At 41.6% G+C, this 19,322-nt stretch overlaps 1 protein-coding gene across 1 annotated transcript in view; it reads left to right on the top strand.

Moving 5' to 3' along the window:
- RTN1 (reticulon 1) overlaps positions 1–17,896 on the top strand; it is a 315,431-nt gene extending 297,535 nt beyond the window's left edge. The window contains exons 5-9 of the mRNA XM_089676539.1: positions 1,318–1,456; positions 2,771–2,840; positions 12,498–12,544; positions 12,826–12,884; positions 16,884–17,896. Coding sequence (XP_089532665.1) covers positions 1,318–1,456; positions 2,771–2,840; positions 12,498–12,544; positions 12,826–12,884; positions 16,884–16,923 — 355 coding nt within the window. The 3' untranslated portion in view covers positions 16,924–17,896. The remainder of the gene's footprint in view (positions 1–1,317; positions 1,457–2,770; positions 2,841–12,497; positions 12,545–12,825; positions 12,885–16,883) is intronic.
- Positions 17,897–19,322: the final 1,426 nt, after the last annotated feature.

Genomic DNA, 19,322 nt, shown 5'->3' with positions numbered 1-19,322 from the left:
CCAACAAGACAACAACCCCAAACACACCAGTAAATGTGCAACATCTTGGTTCCAGACCAACAAGATTGACGTTATGGAGTGGCCAGCCCAATCCCCAGATCTTAATCCAATAGAAAACTTGTGGGGTGACATCAAAAATGCAGTTTCTGAGGAAAAACCAAGAAATAGAGAAGAACTGTGGAATGTAGTCCAATCAACCTGGGCTGGAATACCTGTTCACAGGTGCCAGAAGTTGGTTGACTCCATGCAACACAGATGTACAGCAGTTCTCAGAAACAGTGCTTATACAACTAAATATTAATTAAGTGATTCAAAGGAAAGCAAAATCTTCAAACATTTTTCAGTTTATATAGTGAATGTTTGAGTTTGTAAAGAAGAATACAAACACTGCTATTTTTTTGAACAGTCTAATATTCACTTTTCTTCAATTTGTTTAGAGGAACAACACAAATTTGATCTATTTTTCTTTATGTTTTGATTTGGAATAGAATGTGTAGTTTTCCCAATGCATTTGTGTATATGGAAATAAAAGCTATTAGAAGGATTTTGAGCTTTATTCACTTTTTTCAACACACTGCTATTATTTTGAACACAACTGTATATCCAATGTGATCTGTGGAAATAAGGTTGCCATTGATCTCTCTGCCCAATGGTGCGCTTTATTGCTATTAAGGAATGGCCTGGCCCTAAGGCAGAGTAGCAGAGTACAGGAAGCATGGAACATGAACCAAGTACATTTCCTGTATGCCAACTTGCTCCCTAACAGTACTAATGCAGTTTTCTGAAGAAAAAATGGAGCTGGATTCAGATCTAACTAGTGGTGACAGACCTCATGGGAGCCTAGGTCCTTATCACAGTTGTAACCTCCCTAATCTTGTGGTGACCACCATAATGATATTGAGCAGGGTCCTTCTTTCTGACTTCAGATAGTCACTTGGTTCCTGCATCTCAACTACTTTGTATTGCTAATGGAACGATAGGAGGTGGAAAAATCAAAAGCAGACCCTAATTAGCTCCATCTTCTTTCAAGCACACTGAAACATTGCTCTCCTTCCATCAGTAGTGATGTTGGTATCACTAATACAGTACCTTTAGTACCACTGTTATCACTAAAAGCCAATGAGCAGGCTGGAGATTACACCCAATCCTAAAGAGTAGACGAACTCTTCAGGTAAAAGTTGGAAAGTTCTGTCCTCTGGTGACAACCAGTCTAAGAGAGCATGTCTTCCAAGTTTTGCATGTGAAATCTATTTTCATAACTTTGGCAGAATTACCAATCTCCAACAAGTAACTAATATTGCATTTGCTTTCTTGCAGAAACTACTTGGATGTGGAAATCTCCCTTTCCCAAGAACAGATCCAGAAATACACAGACTGCCTACAGGTGTACTTAAACAGCATAGTCCGAGAGCTCAGGAGACTTTTCCTGGTACAGGACCTGGTTGATTCATTAAAGGTATGAATGATAACCATCAACTTGTGTGGTATTACTGATAATATCCAGTTAAAGCCACACTGGTCCTCAATATTCAATGTATAATAAATAATCAATTCTGTGCTGTCTACAGACACCAGACAGATTCAGACTTCAGATTCCTACTGTAAGAATGGAAAAATTAACTTTACACACAGGCATCTCTGATTAATAAATGCTAATAAATAGGGTGTGTTGTAGTTCTATAAGTTTTTTAAATTTGTTTTAGCATTCATCAGTCTGTAAACAGTAAGGTAACATGCAGTACTAGAAAACGTGTATATATACAGTATGGGGTAGATTTACTAAAACTGGTGTGCTCAGAATCTGGTGCAGCTGTGCATGGTAGCCAATCAGCTTCTAACTTCAGCTTGTTCAATTAAGCTTTTGCAATAAAACCTGCAAGCTGATTGGTTTCTGTGCAGAGTTGCACCAGATTTTGCACTCTCCAGTTTTAGTAAATAACCCCCTCTATGTCTTCCATGCAAGGGTGTAAGAACAGATCATAGTACAATTTTGATGGGGCCCTCTGGCAACCTTTCCATTGGATACCTGGCAGTGTCAACCGTAACCATACTGCCATTGACCGTACTGCAGAACTAAACTCTTCTGCTGACACCCAGGGCTTGTGCCATAATGTGGCAGCATTTTTTTTTAATACAAGAATGGTGCAGATATTGTAAACAGTAGATGTAAAATAACACTTTAAAAACCTGAAGTTTACGCTGCTAATATTTTGCTTGATTCCTCCATCCATTTTATCTTCCCTTGTACTTCTCAGATCTTCACTTTGCAGCCCATTAGGAGCTGTATATCCTTTGTTCCAGAAGTTTGCATTCATAGCAATGAGTGGAGAGTCTTCTGATAATAGACTTCTGGAGTGGTGATTGTCACAGAGGAGAGAAATACAGTACAATAGTCTAAAGCTGGTCATACACTGATCTAAATTTGGCCAGTTCAGCAGCGACTGGACAAATTTCAATCAGTTTGTGGCTGTCCCTGTTTGAAGAGACGTATTGGAAGATGTTCCTTGATCAGCTGCTGATCAGTATATTCTGACAGTGGTGGGTTCTGCTGTGACAGTACAGTGTCCTGGTGAGGGGAATCCTTCATCCCCCTTGTATTTGTGAATGGAGGAATCTTGTTTTTTTTTTTTTTTTTTAATGTCACCCAGTCCAAAGATGCAAGGGCCTTGACTAGCAAACTACATAATGGTGGCTGAAAATTCTATAGAATTTCCACTTATCATTCTCCCAGTATGATTGACTTGCCTTGCTTTTGTCTGTTTGTTTCCAGTTTGCAGTACTAATGTGGCTGCTGACCTATGTCGGAGCTCTCTTTAATGGACTTACACTCCTCATTATGGGTAAGTGACTTCAATCTGAATTGTCTTAACCATTTATTACTATGTTTTTAAGCACATAGCTAAGGATTTGATACAAGCTTGAAATTATTGACATGGATTTACAATGATCTTTGTGAATGCACACGTGACGGTGTCAATGGGATCAGAGAGTCTCCCTTTTTTTTTTAAATAAATAACTACAGCATATAGATGTGAAATGGCTATACAGGAAAGGTCAGAATTAAAGTATAAGCTCACTTTTATGGAAAAAATATGCATTTATTTTTTCCACCGAGATCCTGGAAAGCATTGTACCCACAATTATTAGATCACGGGTGCAATGTAGACTCCTGCAGACATGTCCTCCTGGTTTTCAGCTGCTACCTCTCTACATGCTCTCTGTAAGCAGAAGGACAAGCGCCCTCAGAGCCCATTGAGACTACAAGTCTGTCACAGTGGCAGATGGCACCTGTAGTTTGTTTATTCACAGCAAACTGTGAATGAATCATGTGGCTGTGTGGGCAATGCCCCTCCCAGTAGCACTCTTCAAAAAGTTACAGTGGGTGTGGGGAAAAGGACCCCTGCTGCTGTCACGGGGGAAAGGGTATTGGAGGAGAGGCATGTATACAAGGGGCATCCATACATGTGGCTGTGGGATGGAGAACACCAAAGGTGCTTATGTTTGGTGGGGTGCTTCCTGGCTGGATAGCTAAGGTGGGCTCAGACTAGGATTTGAACATGCCTAATCTCATCCCCGATCAGAATTTCTGCTGGACATGTATAGTTTTGTTACTTTTAATTTTGCTGTATCCAATACTGTAGTTTTTCTGCATCGAAGTGTCAGTAGGCACCTTATAATGTGACAATAATTTACAAAAAGAAAAGAAATACACTTTTTAATGTGACAATATTTCCAAATAGAAAATAATTACCGCCCCCCTCCCCCCCGGGCTTTACAATAATCACATGAAATTGATTTGCAGCCTGAAATGAAGACAGGCACAGTTTTTGTTTTATCCAGCCGTAATTACAACATTCAAATGAAAGATGTAACACCAACATGTCAGAAAAACATTTAAAGAGTTCAAAAACAGAATCACTGTGCTGGAAAAAGGATCTTCCCCTGTTAAATATGACTTCAATCAGGTGTAGCTAATAACCTTTTCAATGGCACAGAAAGCCATTTGACTTTCAACTGTGATCAGCTGTGGTCAGTTTGATTAGCTCAGCATGAAAAAAGCTTTCCTGGAGCATTTCAGTCCCTAGTAGTGCAACTGAAGCAAACAATCAATAATGCATGGCAAGGCACTGTCAAAAGATCTCCGGGATAAAGTTGTGGACAGGCACAAGTCAGGAGATGGATACAAAAAAATTCATAGGCTTTATCAATGCCTAGAAGCACAGTGAAGTCTATTTTGGTGGAAGGTAATTGGTACTGGATCAGGATGTCGCTCCAAATTGAGTGAAAGAAGCAGGAGAAAACTGGTCAGAGAGGTTGTCTGACCAGTTTTATCCTGGTTCTTTCACTCAATGTATCTGTCTTCATTTCAGGCTGCATTTCAACAAAATGTGATTATTTTAAAGGGGATGATTCATTTCTATACCCATTGTTTTTTAAACAATTCTCAATTCAGAAAACTGCCATTTTCACTGGAAAAATTAGTGGATATGTCAAATTCTGATTAGAAATAACACAGATGTTAGTTGAGCACAAATGTTGCTAATCCATGGGGAACTTTTGCTAATCACAGTAGCTGCTTAGGACAGAAATCCCATCTGCAGAGATTTAATGCCTAAATAAAATAGACAAAGTGTTAGAGGGACCAGACCACAGAAAGCTTTGCACAATTTTACTGAATCCAAGGGACAGGGTTTCTTGTGCCAAAGTGTCTGAATGAAAAACAGTACGCCAAGCTCATAGCAGCTGATCAGATTAGTGTTTACAAAATCCCACAGTTCCTATGGGGAACACAGACAGTTCTCCAATTCATATACACATATACAGTCATTGTGCTTTTTATAGGTCATCTGATTAATGTAATCATTGCTGCCTGCCTGCAACAGTGATGACACATTTGATAAATTATAACCTTTGACACATTATAGAAGTACACATTATTTGTGCTATTATAGTTTGAAATATTAGTTAACAAAGTCAAAGGTTTTGGTTTCCATAAACCCATTTCAAAACTAAAGTAGCCATAGTTGTCTCCACAACTCAATAAATATCAAATCACAATATTTTAAGTAAATTATACTTATGTATATAAAGAGGTTTGTTTAACACCTCTAAAAATCTATTTTATATGGATGAGTAGAATCTCTCACTCCATACATCTCGTCTAGTCTAAGAGCCTCTATGTATGTATACAGTATATCAGTAGCACCTCATTAATATTATTATTATTATACAGTATTTATATAGCGCCAAAGGCTATGCTGAGTGCTGTACAGTAGCAAGGGGGACAGAACATGAGACAAGACAGTAACAATACAATACACGAGGGGTTCGAGGGCCCTGCTCTTTCGAGCTTACAATCTAAGAGGGAGGGGAAGGTGGCACAGGAGGAGATGGCTATGGGGGATGGAGAGGCGGGAGGAGTGGAGGAGGTTAGTTGTTAGGTGAGGTCGGGTGTTAGGTGAGGTTGGGGTAGGCTTCCCTAAAGAGGAGGGTTTTCAGGGTGCGCCTGAAGGTGAGGAGGGTAGGCAACAGTCTGATGGATTGGGGTAGGGAGTTCCAGAGGATGGGGGAAGTCCTGGAGAAGTCCTGCAATCGGGCGTGGGAGGAGGAGACCAGGGAGCTAGAGAGTAGGAGGTCCTGTGAGGAGCGGAGGGCACGGGTAGGGTAGTATTTGGGTATCAGGTCAGTTATGTAGTTTGGGGCGGCATTGTGAATGGCTTTGTAGGTCAGAGTTAGCAGTTTGAATTTGATGCGTTGGGCAATCGGGAGCCAATGAAGGGATTGGCAGAGGGGGGAGGCAGATGTGGAGCGGTTGGTGAGGTGGATGAGTCTAGCCGCTGAATTTAGGTTCACTTAAACCAGTCCTTCTCAACCTTTTTGCCCCAGAGGGACTCTTATACATTTTTCCAGGTCATGGGGAACCCCTTCTAAAACCAGTTCATGGGAGGGGTTCAGTTTAAAAAAAAAGCCTCTTACTTGCATGGCTGTGGGACAAATGCTCCTTATTATATTGTTGGTATGAATGTCACCCTTTCAGACAGCTAAAAAGATAATCTGTGTCATGCTGATGGCCCTGCCAAAAGATGTTGGACCCCAAAACAAGGAAGGCACCATGAGCAGCAAGATGGGAGGTCAGTCAGTTGCAGGGCAAGGAACCTCTGGAGGAACCCTAGATATCCACGGAACCCTAGTTAAGAATGGCTGACTTAACTAATTTTAATAAAGCTTTAAGAAAGAACCCTCCCCCCTCAAGTGCAGCCTGCAATGTTAGGTACTGCCCTTCCTTCCCATTCCCTTACTCTTCACTGTACTACCCATGCCCAGCACTGTACAGCCTTCCTGCTGAAAACTTCCTCTTTTTATGCACGTGTGCTACAACCCCATACTTTGCAATATATTCAACCATCCTGTCGACTATAGCTCATGTGTAGGAAGAAATATGGGCCAAATATAGGCCTTAGTGCACGCACTAAAAAGAGGAGCTAGCAGGGATTTTTTGCAAGAAAAACTATTTCTCCAGAAGAATTTATTTAGTTGAATACATTTAAGGTTATGGTGTTGGATAAGTTGCTTTGTGTTGCTCAGATCCTTTTATATTATTACAGACCCTGGATATATATCATTATATTCCCTTTGCCAGACTGTCATGATTTATTTATTTATTTATTACAGGTACTTGTATAGCTCCATAAATGTGTGCAGTGCTTTACATATTTATTATACATTCACGTCAGTCCCTGCCTTTAGGGAGCTTACAATCTAAAGTCCCTAGCTCAGATTCATACATACACATACTAGGGCCAATTTAGACAGATGCCAATTAACCTACCAGTATGTCTTTGGAGTGTGGGAGGAAAACAGAGTACCCATCATTATCATCATATTAGGCATCAGTATGGCTTCCACAGATGCTAGTAGCTTGGTTTTACTTTACATTTAGGTAGCTAGGAACAGTACAGCTCAAAGAAAATCACAAGGATTTTATCAGATTTATTTTAACAAATATGGCAAAACACAAATGCATAAGCTACAACTAATGAGAATTCTGCTGCAATTAAAACATGGAATGGAGGTACATTTATTGGCAATGTTAATTACATGTCATCTGACACATCAATTCCCCTTTTAATTACAGGTTCAATAATGTAGAGGCGTTTTTTTTTTTCTTTTTAATCATTTATATACCATCATTTGGTCCCAATACTCCTGTTTAAGAATCCCTCGTTTAGGCAGACCCCATGGGCAGGGGCCCAAATGCACTTGCAACTTTTGTTACCGTATTGCCTGTACCGTCATTGTTTTAGGGAAAAAGGAACACCTTTCAGAAAAATACAAGGGTGAAATATATACCTATACCAATTGTGCACCCAGGACACTCCGTACTAATTATTTATACACTAGATCATTAAAAAATATTCATAGTCCCGAGACTCCTTTTAATGCAGTCTCCTTCAATAAGGGATATTGGAGCAATGATTCATAGTATACTAATAGGCTTACCACTCACTTTCTTGGCACCACTTCAATCAGCCATTAATTCATCTCCCAGGCTTATCTTCCTTACTGTTTAATGATCCCCCACCTTCAGTCAATGTCTGCACTTTCTACTGCATTTAGGATTAAGTTCAACCTTCTAGTTTTTCACCTACGAGCTCTTCAGTAAGGCTGCAACCCTGATATGTCTCATTCCTTGTCTTTTTTTATATTTTCTTGGATCTGTCAATGATCTTCTCCTGTCATCATCTCTTGTTGGCACCTCCATTCCGGCATCCAAGAGTTCTCCCACACTGCACCTTCTCTCTGGAACTCTCTTGCTCTTTTAGAATCTTTTCATTCTATATCTTTATTTTCAGTTACTTGTGATCTGCTCTCCTTGCACACAGTTTTTAAAACGGAAATGTTGTGGGGTTCCTTGTATTTTTTTGTTCAACTCCTTTTATTGAGTAGAGAAAGTAAGGAACAATAGCAAACGTTTCACCCACACAGGGGCACAAAAGATGCATAGAAAGTAATATCACATGAAAAGTAATTTACAGGTCTAGATGTTAAAAGTCCTTAATCAGCACAAATGTACCCAATCAGCTGCTAGACTGCAGAATAAGACCCCCTGGCAAAGTTCAGTGTGTAAATTCAAAAAGTCCAGCTCTCAAATATATGCTGGTGTTTCTTTAATCAACCAACATGTAAGTATATCCAGTGGATTCACTATCAAAGATTTTTAACAGATTTTCTGAGCTATAACCAATCAGTGGGTCTAATAAAGCTTTTTTTCACTCCAATGTCTTCAATGTATCCCCGAAAAAGAAAAAGCTCATATAGTGCAGTATCTTCCAAACTATAATACACTTTCCACTCATATGCATAGCATCATGCATGTGTAGCCACCAGTGATCAGTGACTTCATCATTCCCCTTTTGTCTAAATCCTCACCAAACAGAAAAAATCATCACGGCCATAAATCCAAATCTCTTCTTCCTCCTGTGGACCACCACGTATTCAAATCCTCTTCAAACTCAGTGTCACATGTCAAAAGGAACATTCAGTAGTGCGGTGTCTTCAAATATCCACTGTTCTTCAAATCTTTAATATATTGTGCTCACACATTCTTGTGCTCAGAAAAGTGCTAAACATGTGACCCTCCACCGTGCTCATTCCCCCATATCCCAAACTTCCTTACCCCCAACAACCCCTATGACACAGGGTTGGGTGAGTTCACTTGTACCAGGCCGCTGTGCATCCACATGCTCCACTGGCATACAAATCCTCAAATACCCATAAGTAAAATGCAGGCCAGACATAGAATGAGAAAGGAGACTAATAGTACAGAAAATTCCACTAAACTTTCATTTATTATATTGAAAATGCTCACTTTGACAGCTGTATATCATTTCCAGTAACCAAATGGTGTCACAGGCACTTCTGGTTCCTGCTGATGTCACGTCCTGACTTTCGTCTGAATGACTTTCTCAAAGACTCCTGGAGTTGAAGTGAAAAAGCAGCTTTATTGGACCCATTGATTTGTGTATGGGTCAGAAAATCTGGAAAGAATCTTTGAGATTGAATCTACTGGATATACTTACCTGTTGACTGATTGAAAAAACAGCTGCATATATTTAAGCGCTGAATTTTTTAAATATACAATTTACAGGTCTTAATCATGGAAAAGGTACCCTTAACCTGCTTCCAAGGGGGAATAATGTGGAATCACAATAAATATTAGTTATGTGATACACACAAGCAGTTCAAATTTGATAAAAGAGAATACCGGGGGAGGGAAAGTAAACAGAAAAAGGAACGAAGGATAAGAAAGAAGAGGTTAAGGAAGATGGGGAAGGGGGACAGAGCCCAAGTCCCAAAGACTCAGGTTAAGAGGTCCAGCAAGCAGATTATAGAATGCTCAAACTATCCAGATTCAAAGATGGAGGACGTAATTGAGCCAAGGTTCCCAGACTGTTAAGAATTTAAACTGTGAATCATTAAGGTTGCTAGACATCTTTTTGTTAACTAACATGGGGTTCATATGGGTTTTTACTTCCTGAAATTGTACTGTAGGTTGCTTTCAGGCCCTAGCCATCATTTTTGTTGCTACCAGGAACAGGTGCCCACCTGATTCCAGAACTGAAGTATTAAAGGAACACATAGCTGTACGCCACCAAGAGTTTTTCCAGTCCTCCAAGAAATTTAGGAGGCCTCCCTTCCAGTCTGCTACATAAGAGAGAGAGAAAGGGACTCCCCGAATAATCAAGTTGGAATATAAGCTTGAGATATGTATGGGTGCCCCTGTGGAAAATAAGCAGGTGTGCTTGAATACTGATTTAGTCAAGGGAAAGTCCCTTGGCCTTCACAGAGATACCAACTAGTGCCTAAGTTGTAGATGTCAGTAGTACTTAGAATTTGGGGCTGCATTCTGCTCATGGATAGAAGCCCAGATGGGAAAGGAACGAGAGTTCAGAAAAATGGTGGACATGGGTGAATCTGTGTGTGAAACACCAGGAAAAGACCCAAGGTTAGTCCAGACTGGGGAAGGGGGGGGGAAGCAGGTTGTTCAGGAGAGGCAAAAGGGGCAGGAAGAGAGCTATCAGCTTACCAGAAAAGTGGACCGAGTCCCATACCCATGGATTATGCAGCATTATGGAGCTTAGGCCAGGCAGGCTATCATGATGCGGAAGCCACAACAGGGCAGTAGTGGGGGGTAGGGTGACAATTTGGGAGTTCTAGGAACACCCACAAGGGAACATCCATAGTGGCATGTACTAAAGACAGTTACGAAATTGGTGCCACTTTGTAGTATCCAGTTACATTAGGAACTCCTAAGCCACCTTGAAGCCTATAGGTGCTGAGGGTAAGAAGGCAAATTCCTGGGGCGTTTATGGGCACACATAAAGGAGAAGATCTGGTTCTGGAGAGAATGCTAGAAGAAGGCAGGGACATTAACTGGTAGCATGTGAAAATAATAGAGAACTTTTGGCAGAAGTGTCATTTTAACTGCATGATGGAGCCTAACCAAGATAAGGATTGGCAGGATTGGCAGAAAAGAAGGACCTTGTAATGAGGGGTTAGCTTCACATCCAAGTATTCCATGGTCAAGAAATGGGAACAATGGGGGAAATTAGAGCCTATATAGATAACCGTCATGGGCAAAAGCCACATTTTTAGTGTGATGGAGATTCAGAAGCATACTGTGGGGGTTGGTAAGTATTTATAAACCATCATCAGCGAATAGGTTAAGTTTGTAGGTGTGTGGGGTTGTTTGTATTTTATTAAAAGTTTTAAACAAATGATTTATATTTTTCTATATCTATATGTTTTGTTTTACAAACATATAAAGTATTACTAATGGCATTTTTTAAACATTTGGATAGAGTGGTGAGGAAGGGTAGGGAGATTTATGCTCTCTAATTCACCTGATCACCAATGTCATTGAGGAGAAAATTGAAGGTAAATCCAAAATCTTGAACCAGAAAAGAAATAGGGGGAATCTTCTAGTAAGAATACTTGTTCCAGTGACAACTATTTCTGAGGGGGAGTTCCCATACATTGGAAAGATATCCTCTCACTTCCTATTGAGTCTACAAGACAGGTAGTAAAGATTAATATCTCTGAGACACAGATGACAAAAAAAACTGACATTGATTTAAAACCTCCCCTACGATATCCAAAATGAAAAAAAAATGTTTTTTGACTTTGAATATACCGTATATACTCGAGTATAAGCCGACCCGAATATAAGCTGAGGTACCTAATTTTACCACAAAAAAACTGGGAAAAACTATTGACTCGAGTATAAGCTGAGGGTGGGAAATGAGGCACCCCATTATTGGTGTCAGTGGAATAGTGCCCCATCTTTGGTGTCAGTGGGAGGAATAGTGTCCCATCATTGGTGTCAGTGGGAGGAATAGTGTCCCAACATTGGTGTCAGTGGGAGGAATAGTATCCCATCATTGGTGTCAGTGGGGGGGTGGAGGAATAGTGCCCCATCGTTGGTGTCAGTGGGGGGGAGGAAAAGTGCCCCATCGTTGGTGTCAGTGGGGGGGAGGAATAGTATCCCATGATTGGTGTCAGTGGGGGGTGGAATAGTGCTCCATGATTGGTGTCAGTGGGGGGTGGAATAGTGCCCCATCATTGGTGTCAGTGGGGGGGGGAATAGTGCCCAATCGTTGGTGTCAGTGGGGGGGAGGAAAAGTGCCCCATCGTTGGTGTCAGTGGGAGGAATAATGCCCCATCATTGGTATCAGTGACACCAATGATGGGGCACTATTCCTCCCACTGACACTTGCTGACCCCTGTTCCAGTATGGTGCTGCTGCAGCCAGCATATGTGGTTGCAGCAGCACCTAAGCACGCACACTAACCTGCATCTCCTTCACTCGATTTTCGCGGGGCCGCTCAGCTCCGCCTCCTCGCCGGTGATTGGCCGCCTGTGTGCCTTTCCTGAGCTACATTTCTGGCGGCCAATCACCGGTGAGAAGGCGGAGCCGAGCAGCCGCGCAAACATCCAGTGGACGAACCGAATGAAGGAGCAGCCGCGCTTCCTGGACCGGATCGTCGTGGGACCGGAGCCAGGTAAGAGACAGCAGCCCCCTGCCCACCCCTGTACTTAGTTTCCCTTCTGTTCTGTCCCCCTGCTAGACATCTGCAGACGTTGACTCGAGTATAAGCCGAGGGGGCCGTTTTTCAGCACAAAAAATGTGCTGAAAAACTCGACTTATACTCGAGTATATACGGTACATTAATACAGGACAAAATATTCCCAGTTCACTATGGGTTAGCTACAGAGACATCGTAGCAGTAGCTGCCTACCTTGAAACACCTCTTTGTCTAATTGAAAGTATGGACAGAGCCAAACTGTGTTCACCATATAGGTAAATTGGAACCTATTATCCATACCAATGAACACCTGATAAGTCACAGATGGTCACCTACTCCTGTATGAGGAACAGTTTATCCAATTTAATGCCAATTTATACTTATGACATTGTTCTGTTTTTTCATTTTTAGCTGTGGTGTCAATGTTTTCTCTCCCAGCCGTGTATGACAAGTACCAGGTAAGAATTAATAAGTAATGCAAAACTACCCAAAGCTGATTGTACACTTGATTGCATGTCCATAATGCAGAATAAACAAATAATCAGTTAATTCAGCTGAGTGTGACACCTAGGGGGAGGGTTCCTATATTGGGAAAGTTCACCACCACTACTCTAAGCAGTTCAAAAAATCCAAAGGGCAATTAAAACCACTGGGGCCCACCTAATGTTGTAATGTTTGAAATGCTTCTTTGGTGCTACGGTTTACGCATAAATAACCTAAATTTATTGTACTTTTCCAGGCACAGATTGACCAGTATTTGGGACTTGTGAGGACAAACATGAATATGATTGTGGCAAAGTAAGTTTAAACAATATTTGCTATATATTTATGATCTATGCATACTTTATTATATGTGTTGATGATCCGCTGAGTCTGTATGGAGAGGTTTCGCCTTAATTCCTGTTGGAACATGAAATAAAGTAAAATCTCTCTAGTGGGGACCAAGATTGGTGCAAAACATTTTTTTTGCACTATTTCAGGGGTTCAATCGCACATCCTCTTTTCCTACCAGTGCTGAGGTTTTTTTGTGAAAAAGAAGAGTGGCGAACTGAGACCATGTATCGATTATAGGGGTCTCAATCACATTACTGTTAAAAATGCTTATCCTATCCCATTGATAATGGAATTATTTGACTACCTCAAGGGAGCAACGGTCTTCACCAAGCTTGCTTTGAGAGGGGCATACAATCTTGTGAGAATTAAAGAGGGCCATGAGTGGAAAACTATGATACTATGACTACGAATACCTCATAATGCCCTTTCGTCTCTGCAATGCTCCTTCAGTTTTCCAAGAATTTATTAAAAATGTCCTCAGAGATATCCTGCAGCAATGTGTGGTGGTTAACCACGATAATATTCTCATATGTTCAAGATCCCTAGAGAACCACCACACAAATGTTTCCCGTGTGCTGCAGCGGTTGAGAGAGAACAACCTGTATTGCAAGTTGGAAGAGTGCACGTTTCATCGTGAACTGGTTTAATTTTTGGGTTATGTCATATCTGCTGCCGTGTATTCAATGGACCCAGAGACACTATCTGCAGCCTTACAGTGGCTTTGACCCATAGCTCTACGTCCTCATTTTCTTGGTTTTGCCAATTATTATCGGAAATGTTTTCGTAATTTCTCTTTTCTGGCCAAACCCCTGACTGATATGACGAGAAAAGAGGGCAACCCACAAAATTGGTCTCCGGATTCCAATAAAAACTTTGAATCCCTCAAGGCCACTTGTGCTGCAGCCCCAGTGCTGGCACATTCTGATCCTATGTTACCCTTCATTCTTGAGGTTGATGCATCTGAGATTGTAGTAGGCGCTCTCCTGTCTCATCGTTCTACCCCTGTTGGCCCTATGCATCCTTGTGGTTACTTTTCTAAAAACTTGGCTCCAGCAGAATGTAATTTTGGAATTGGGGACAGAGAATTATTAGACATCATTTTAGCTCTTAAAGAATAGGGGCATCTCCTCGAGGGTACTACTATGCTGGTCCTCATTTTGACCATAAGAATCTCACATTCTTGTCTGAGGCTAAACGCTTATCTGCTAGAAGGGCTCAGTGGGCCCTTTTTCTGTTAAGCTTCAATTACATACTGTAGTCTCATTCTTACCCGGTACAAAAAATATAAGGGAAGATGCATTATCATGGCAGTTTTCCTCCTCTTCTAAAATGGAGTCTGTTTCTATTCCTGTGATACCTTTTGGACCGCATTTTGGCCACTATACGCACTAGTCTCACTTCACCTTTGGGTGAGAAAACTCTGGCTTCTCAAATCCATTCTCTTGCTGGAAAACCTTATGTCCCCAAGAATCTCCACAGTGATTTGCTCCAGACCTACCATTCTTCCAAAGCAGCTGGGCACCCAGGGAAAAATCAACTCATATGGTCTATGTCTCAACAGTTCTGGTGGCCTAGTCTCTGCCCTGATGTAACCGCCTTTGTAGCTGCTTGTCCCCTGTGTGCTCAGAATAAAAAACCCTGACACCTTCCAGTAAGCCTTCTGCAACCCATACCCAATGCAGAGAGGCCTTGGACCCACTTGTCTATTGATTTTATTGTGGATTTACCCAATTCCCAGGGCAATACAGTTATTCTTATGGTGGTTGACCAGTTTTTGAAAAATGTCACATTGCATTCCGCTAAAGAAGTTGCCTAAGTCTAAAGAACTGGAATCATTATTCGTAAAGGAGGTCTTTCGGTTTCATGGGTTAACTAAGGTTATCATCCCCGACAGGGGTAGCCATTTTGTGTCCAGGTTTTGGCGAGCCTTTTAAGCACAGTTGGGAATTCGGCTTTCCTTCTCCTCGGCATATCACATGCAGTCCAATGGGGCCACAGAACGGGACAACCAAGCCTTGGAACAGTTCCTACGTTGCTATATTTCAGACCACCATAACAAGTGGTCAGACCTGTTACCATGGGTGGAGTTTGCTCACAATAATCCATCAATGCTTCTTCTCAATTATCTCCGTTTATGGCGACCTGTGGGTTCCAGATATCCATGTTGCCTGGCACATTTGTTCCACAGGGAATTCCAGCGTTAGAGGAACATACTTGAGAACTCCGTCCCTGTTGGGTGCAGATCCAAAAATCCTTCCAATGCTCCAGAGAGAGGTACAAACTTCACACTGACCACCGATGCCTACCTGCACCCTCCTACCTAGTTGGGGAGAGGGTATGGATGCCTTCCCGTAACCTCCCACTCTGTTCTCTCACTAAAACTGGTACCTCGGTATATTGGGCCCTTCCGCATACTCCGTAGGGGTAACCCAGTGGCACACATTAGATCTTCCTTCCAACATGCGTATTTCCAATGTATTACATGTTTCCTTATTAAAACATTTGGTGTGTAACCGCTATTCCACCTTGGTACCACGCCCTCGCCTGGTTCAGGCTCACAACCATGAGGAATATGAGATACAATCTATCATTGACTCCCATAGGTTTTATGGACGCATACAATATCTAGTTCACTGGAGGGTTTATAGTCCAGAGGATCACTCTTGGGTCTCGGGCGTACATGCTCCTGTCCTCCACTGTGCTTTCCATTTACATTTTCCCCCCCAGCCTGGTGCCACCCGAGGAGGAGGGGTTGTTGGGAAGGGGGTATTGTATTGTCAGGGCTGAGCTCCTGCTACTTAACGAGCAGCTCTTTTCTTTCAGTGCTCAGAAGCTGCTCAGCTGTCGGTTAATTACCAGCCACTCGTCTCCACAGTGACTCACGTGGATACCATTACCTGCTTCATTAGTCCAGCCTACAGCCATCCCTCTTTGCTACTTGCCCTTGCATGGTCTGTGATCTCCAGTGTGTTCCTGCCTGTATTCCTGTGTACGACTTCTCTTCTGATTCCTGTTCCTGATTTTTAGCTCTTGACTACGCCGACTTCTGGTTTCCTGACCCTGGCCCATCAGATTACCCGCTCTGGCATCAGAAACCCTGGATTCTGTTTTGACTACTTTCCTGAACTATTATCTTTGCTATTTTATTAAAGGTGTGATTTTAACATCACTTCCTGTCTCTGCCTGGTTCATGGTTCCTGACAGTGGTCTAAAAAAGGCCTCATGCACACAGGGCATTTGCTTTGTTCCTCTGAACACCCTCCTCCCTGGTAGGAGAAAAGTGGCTTATAAAAAATTGCAGCTAAAGTTGTGTATTGCATGTGCGATTAGGAGCGTTAAGCGTTTGCGCCTTAATAGATTCCATAGGCCAGAATGTTCATTTATTGAGCGAATTGGTTTGCATTAACGCTCAAATACACCTAAATGTGTCTAGCGTTATTCATACCTGTTTACGTGTGTGCATAGTTTTTTCTGAGCGCCTCTCCCTGCACTCCCAACATAACCAACCCCCCCCCCCCACACACACACACACACAATCATCATTTAAAAACCATGCATCTTTGCGGGGCCCCACCCACACAGCTGCAACATTCATTTACATGGATATGTGAATGGATGAAGTACAAGTCTCCTGCCAGCGCAGCAGATGGCTACAAGGGTGCTGATGAACACCCTTATAGTAAATTGATCTTTCTGCACTTCAATAACTGTATGACTGTACGAGAATCACAGGCAGACAGCTTTACTGAGTACCTGCAGGAGCCTGACACTGCATGCGCAATCTGCTGATCGCTGATGCAATGCTCTGCAGGCTCCTTAGAAAAAAAATTATCTCTACTAATTTTTTTACCTGCAAAAAAAATGTGCATTTATTTATTTAAGTGAACTAAGCCCTCAAAGAAAAATGTTATGACAATTAATTTGTACTTGAAATACTAACTGCACTCTTTTGTCTGTTTGCAGGATCCAAGCCAAAATTCCAGGTGCCAAACAGAAGGAGTAAATAAAATCGTCAAGTCAATTCAACTCTTGGTAAATTGTGTGGAGTCTAATGTGGAAACAGCTGTGTTCCTACACTTTACTTACAGATCTATTGCACCATTCTCTTTTCAACACACCGTGTTCCTTGAAACATCCAAAAAAAGAAAAAAACTTCAAGAAGCAGCTCTTCCAAAGCTACTTCTCTGCTCTTAGAATACTTGCAATCAGCCGTGTCAAGCACTACAGTATAGTGAAGAGATACAAAAAGTGTACTAGATGTGTTTCTTTTATGTGTTGCTTACAAGTGCATGATGTTGGAAGCCTAAGTATTTTTTATTTTCTAATTTATTATAATTTTTTAGTGTTTTTCTGCTATTCTTGGCAGTGCTTCTATAACTTAATGTGACGTGCGGCTAGGGCTTTATGCTTAGGGCACTGATGCAATAGTACTGACTTGCTTCATTGTCTCTGGGCTTGCTGGTTGGAGTTCTTTCAATGATATAAATATATATATAAATATACGTAGAACTGTAGACTAATGTTTCGTGTTTTCCAGCACAAGTGAAATCAGTGTGCGGTACTTCTCTCCGTTTTTGTATGAAATAAATTCGCAGTACTCCTGTTGTAAGGGATCGGGGGGAAAAAAATTACAGATTTACATGTATGGTATCTAGACCAGTTCAGCTTGTTCAGTTTATTAATTACGATTTGTATTCCATTCTCTGTAGTTCCTAGAGAACTTATGGACTCTGATTATTTGCACTTATGATGTACTTGACACTGAATGCATAAATAAAACGTCACTAAATGTATAAGGTTCTCTTGTTGAGCTTGTACAATTCTCTATCCAAACACTTCACAACAGTGTCTGATTGTTCCGATGACAAATGTGACCATGAAAACCAGTAATTTATTGCACAGAAACATACGCACTGTATCTATCTGCTGGTTTCCTAACCTCAATACAAATGGGAATAAACTCTGATTCTTGCCAAGGTTTTGTGTTTTCTATTTACTACCTCTCTAGGGGTGACAGGACCCAAAGAACAAGGGGTCCTATCAGGGAAAGAAAGGAAGGGGCAACTCCCTGCACCTGTGTGAATAGAATTAGGGGGCCTGTTACTAAAAGGCACAGGATCTGACTTTGATCTTGGTTTCACTGCCTTGCCTTGTGAGCCATTGACTTCAAACAAGCATATAGCCAGCGATGTCTGAAGTGCTGTCCTGCTTACTTGTTCTGGGTTGATGATTTAATGCCTAGAGGTCCTTGGTGATGCTGCCGGCTGCTGGAAAAATCCCTTGGGTGAGTAATAGTGGCCCTACATGCCTTGATAAATGATGAATTTCTCTTCTGATCGATCTCTTCAGACAGGAATAATTGGTTTATTGTTGACAACCCATTCGATCGGTAAGTCTCATATGGAGAAGTGAATTTCGATTGATAATTAAGATATATATTCGTAATGTGTGTTCGTACATAATCACCATAAGCTGTTTGGCTGAAATACAATTGTATTCATGAACAAAGTATCTCAGTGCTCCCAAATGATGCAAAACAATCAATTTTCCACCCTGGCTAATCAAATCAGTTTGATCAAATCTGCTCTAAATCAAGTCTAAAAAAATAATGAGAGTTTTTTTCAGCTCCATAGGTCCTTTGATTCAAGCATTGATCTGGAACAAAAAATCAGATATGGCCTTCTAGCTTTAAAGTGGAGCTCCAGGCTCTCCCCAAGAAATTAAGTCAGCAGCTACAAATACTGTAGCTGCTTACTTTTAATATAAGGACACTTACCTGTCCAGGGATCAAGCGATGTCCTCACCCAAGCCGATTCTTCAATTGGCTTCAGGTGCAGGTGCCAGCATCTTCAGTAAGAGAAATCGGAAGTGAAGCCTTGCAGCTTCACAGTTGTTTTCCTACAGCGCATGCACTTTGTGAATGGTCCTGTAGTGAAGTGTCCCAGAAGGGTATGGGGGAAGGAGGGGACCTGAACTTCTGGCTCAGATTGCCGTGGCACATCTAACCAGAAGTGGGGGCAGGTACCTGTAAAAACCAGGTACTCGCTTCCCCCCAAAAAGTGGCAAATGTGGCAGTGGAAGGGAGGGGAGGGGAGAGACAAGCAAGCGGAACTTCCTCTTTGGGGTGAAGTTCCTCTTTAAGCTAACTTTCTTGATCTGCATATTTGTTTTAGGTTGGTGACTCCAATTTGAAGCCAGTGGTTACATGTTTTTGGGAAATATAGAATAGAAAGTTGATCTGCAAATGTGTATCAAACATCAGTTGAGAGGCTTTTGGGAGCAGCATCCAAAGGAAGCCACATTCACAAAAAAAAAACAAAAAAAAAACACCACGCAATAAAGTGCAAAAATCAGTATAAGTTGCAACCACAAAAAGATGATATCCTCTCTAGTATACAAATC

The sequence above is a fragment of the Staurois parvus genome, unplaced genomic scaffold, assembly GCF_062004578.1.
Source record: "Staurois parvus isolate SC_StPar_1 unplaced genomic scaffold, SC_StPar_1.0 ptg000171l, whole genome shotgun sequence".
Lineage (NCBI taxonomy): Eukaryota > Metazoa > Chordata > Amphibia > Anura > Ranidae > Staurois > Staurois parvus.
The sequence above is the reverse complement of the archived record's forward strand: the minus strand, read 5'-3'. Positions and strand labels throughout refer to the sequence as shown.